This window comes from Emiliania huxleyi (assembly GCF_000372725.1).
Source record: "Emiliania huxleyi CCMP1516 unplaced genomic scaffold EMIHUscaffold_2719, whole genome shotgun sequence".
In the NCBI taxonomy this organism is placed as follows: domain Eukaryota; phylum Haptophyta; order Isochrysidales; family Noelaerhabdaceae; genus Emiliania; species Emiliania huxleyi.
In genome coordinates this window covers 1-2,097 of record NW_005199990.1, presented here as the reverse complement: position 1 = coordinate 2,097, position 2,097 = coordinate 1, and the positions used below count along the sequence as shown (strand labels likewise).

Sequence of the window (2,097 nt, the reverse complement as noted above, 5' to 3'; positions counted from 1 at the left end):
GGTCCCCGTACACGACCATGAAATAAACTCAAAGTCCACCACAGCCACCAGCCTCCACCTCCACCCGCGAGCCGCCACCGCTGCCGCCCGCGACGCCGCCCGCCGCGTCAGATAGCCGCGACGCGCGCATCGAGTCGCGTCGGAGAGCCGCGCCGCACCAGCAGCAGCATCTGCACCACCAGCAGCAGCAGCAGCACCACCACCACCACCCGAGAGAGAAGCGCACCTGCCCGACGCCGCCCGCCGCGTCAGACGCTCGCGACGCGCGCGTCGAGCCCAGTCGCACAGCCGCGCCGCGCCAGCAGCAGCATCGGCACCAGCAGCAGCAGCACCACCACCACCAACAGCAACAGAGACAGGCAGTGCAGGCGCAGAGGCGCTCGCAGAGCGGCGCTCAGCGCCGCGCACGCCACGCTGCGGACCGTCGGACGAGCGCACCGTACGTCGGCGGCGAGCCGCGTCGCCAGCCGTCTCGCGAGAGAGCGGCGCCGCCGCGTGCGCGCAGCAGCCGCCGCGGCAGAGGCGAGCCGCGGCGACGTCCGCACTAACGGATAACGGCCATTGGCGGTTTTTGTCTCTCTCTCTCTCTCTCTCTCTCTCTCTCTCTCTCTCCTAGCGCAGCGCGAACTCGCCGTCTGAGCCTAGCGCAGCGCGAACTCGCTCTGAGCCTAGCGCAGCGCCTCGGAAAACACCATTTTGGCTCGCCAACAAGCCCTCCGCGCCCCCACACCGTTAGGATAATACTTTTTCTACATCGGCGCGGTGATATCGCCGATGTCGGTATACCGCTGCCCCGAAGCTGACATCGAATTGCTGTCTTCGACGGCACGCTCCAATTTTATTTTGCGGCTCCGGCATGAGCGATCTCAACCGCCCGCTGATTGCGGGCGGGAAGAGTAGCACACTCGCCGTCAGCATGCCAGCGCTGAGCCAGGTGGAGGCGATCAAGCCTAATATCAAAGGCGGTGCGCTTGCCGCTACGCACGACACGCTGCCCACCGGCAGACGGCGAGGCCTGATCCCGCGGATCTTTTCGATGCGTCAGACCATAGACGGCGAACTCGAGGTCTACGCTCACATCGTCACTCACGCTCACCTCAGAGCCACCGGCGGCGCGGGGATGATGAGCCAGCACTCGCTTGGCTCCTTCTTCGGAGGAAACAAGGCGTCGGTTGGATCCACCGCGTCGGTTGACAGAGAGGCGTCGGGCCAGATGGGGAACACGACCGCCATGCTCACCTTGCTCAAGGCGATGATCGGCCCGATGCTTCTCTTTGTGCCGAGCATGTACAAGCAGGCGCCGCGGTGCCGCCTCCTGCGCAAGCTCCGCCCCGCCGCCTGCGGCCGCGTCCCGACACGCCCTGGAACGGACCGGCCTCACCGGCGGCCGATGCCTCCTCAGGTGGGCGTGCTCTTTGCGTCGGTGATGTTTGCAGTCGTGGGCGTCCTCTCGGCTGCCGGCACCGCTCTGCAGCAAGAGCGGCTCGCAGAAGGGCAGCGCCTCCCCACCGCCGCCCTGTCGCGCTCCGAGCAGGCATGTTCCAGCTGCTCGAGTGCCACGACGCGGTCCTCCGCGGCCAGAGGCTCAGCAGCGTGAGCAAGGGCGCCTTTGCGGAGATCGGCCGGCAGGCGGCGGGCGCGGCAGGGTACGTCATCGTCGACTCGTGCCTCGTCGCCTCGCAGTTCCTGTTCTGCGTCTCGTACCCGATCTTCATCGCCACCAACACGCGCGCCGTCCTCGAGTCGCTCCTCCCGCTGCCGCCCTCCGTCACCTTCCTCACGCTCGTCCAGCTGCCTGTTCTCGTGCCGTACTGCTGGGCGAGCCGGCAGTAGACGCGCGGCGCTTAATCTCCCGGCACGCGGTGGCCGGACGCTGCACCCGGCCCGTGTTGCCCGCGCCAGCCCCCTCCCTCCCCTTCCAGGGGAGAGACATACATCGCCCTGGCTTGGCCAAATGCTCGGTTGCCGGCAGAACGCCCGGAACCCCCGGAGCCCCCCCCCCCCCGTTTCCAATCCCGTGAAAGGCCCGCGGGCGTCCCCCGGGGCAGTGGGCCAACCCCTGGGGCCTGGTGGGGCCCCCCGTCCCCGGTTCAATCC

General features: G+C 68.1%; 1 protein-coding gene across 1 annotated transcript; it reads left to right on the top strand.

Annotated features, from left to right (window-relative positions):
* Positions 1-856: 856 nt before the first annotated feature.
* Positions 857-1,833, top strand: EMIHUDRAFT_123614 (hypothetical protein; the record flags this gene model as incomplete). Its single annotated transcript, XM_005776791.1, has 2 exons — positions 857-1,423; positions 1,546-1,833. 2 exons carry the CDS (start codon positions 857-859, stop codon positions 1,831-1,833), a joined length of 855 nt encoding a protein of 284 aa, XP_005776848.1.
* Between the last annotated feature and the right edge of the window lie 264 nt (positions 1,834-2,097).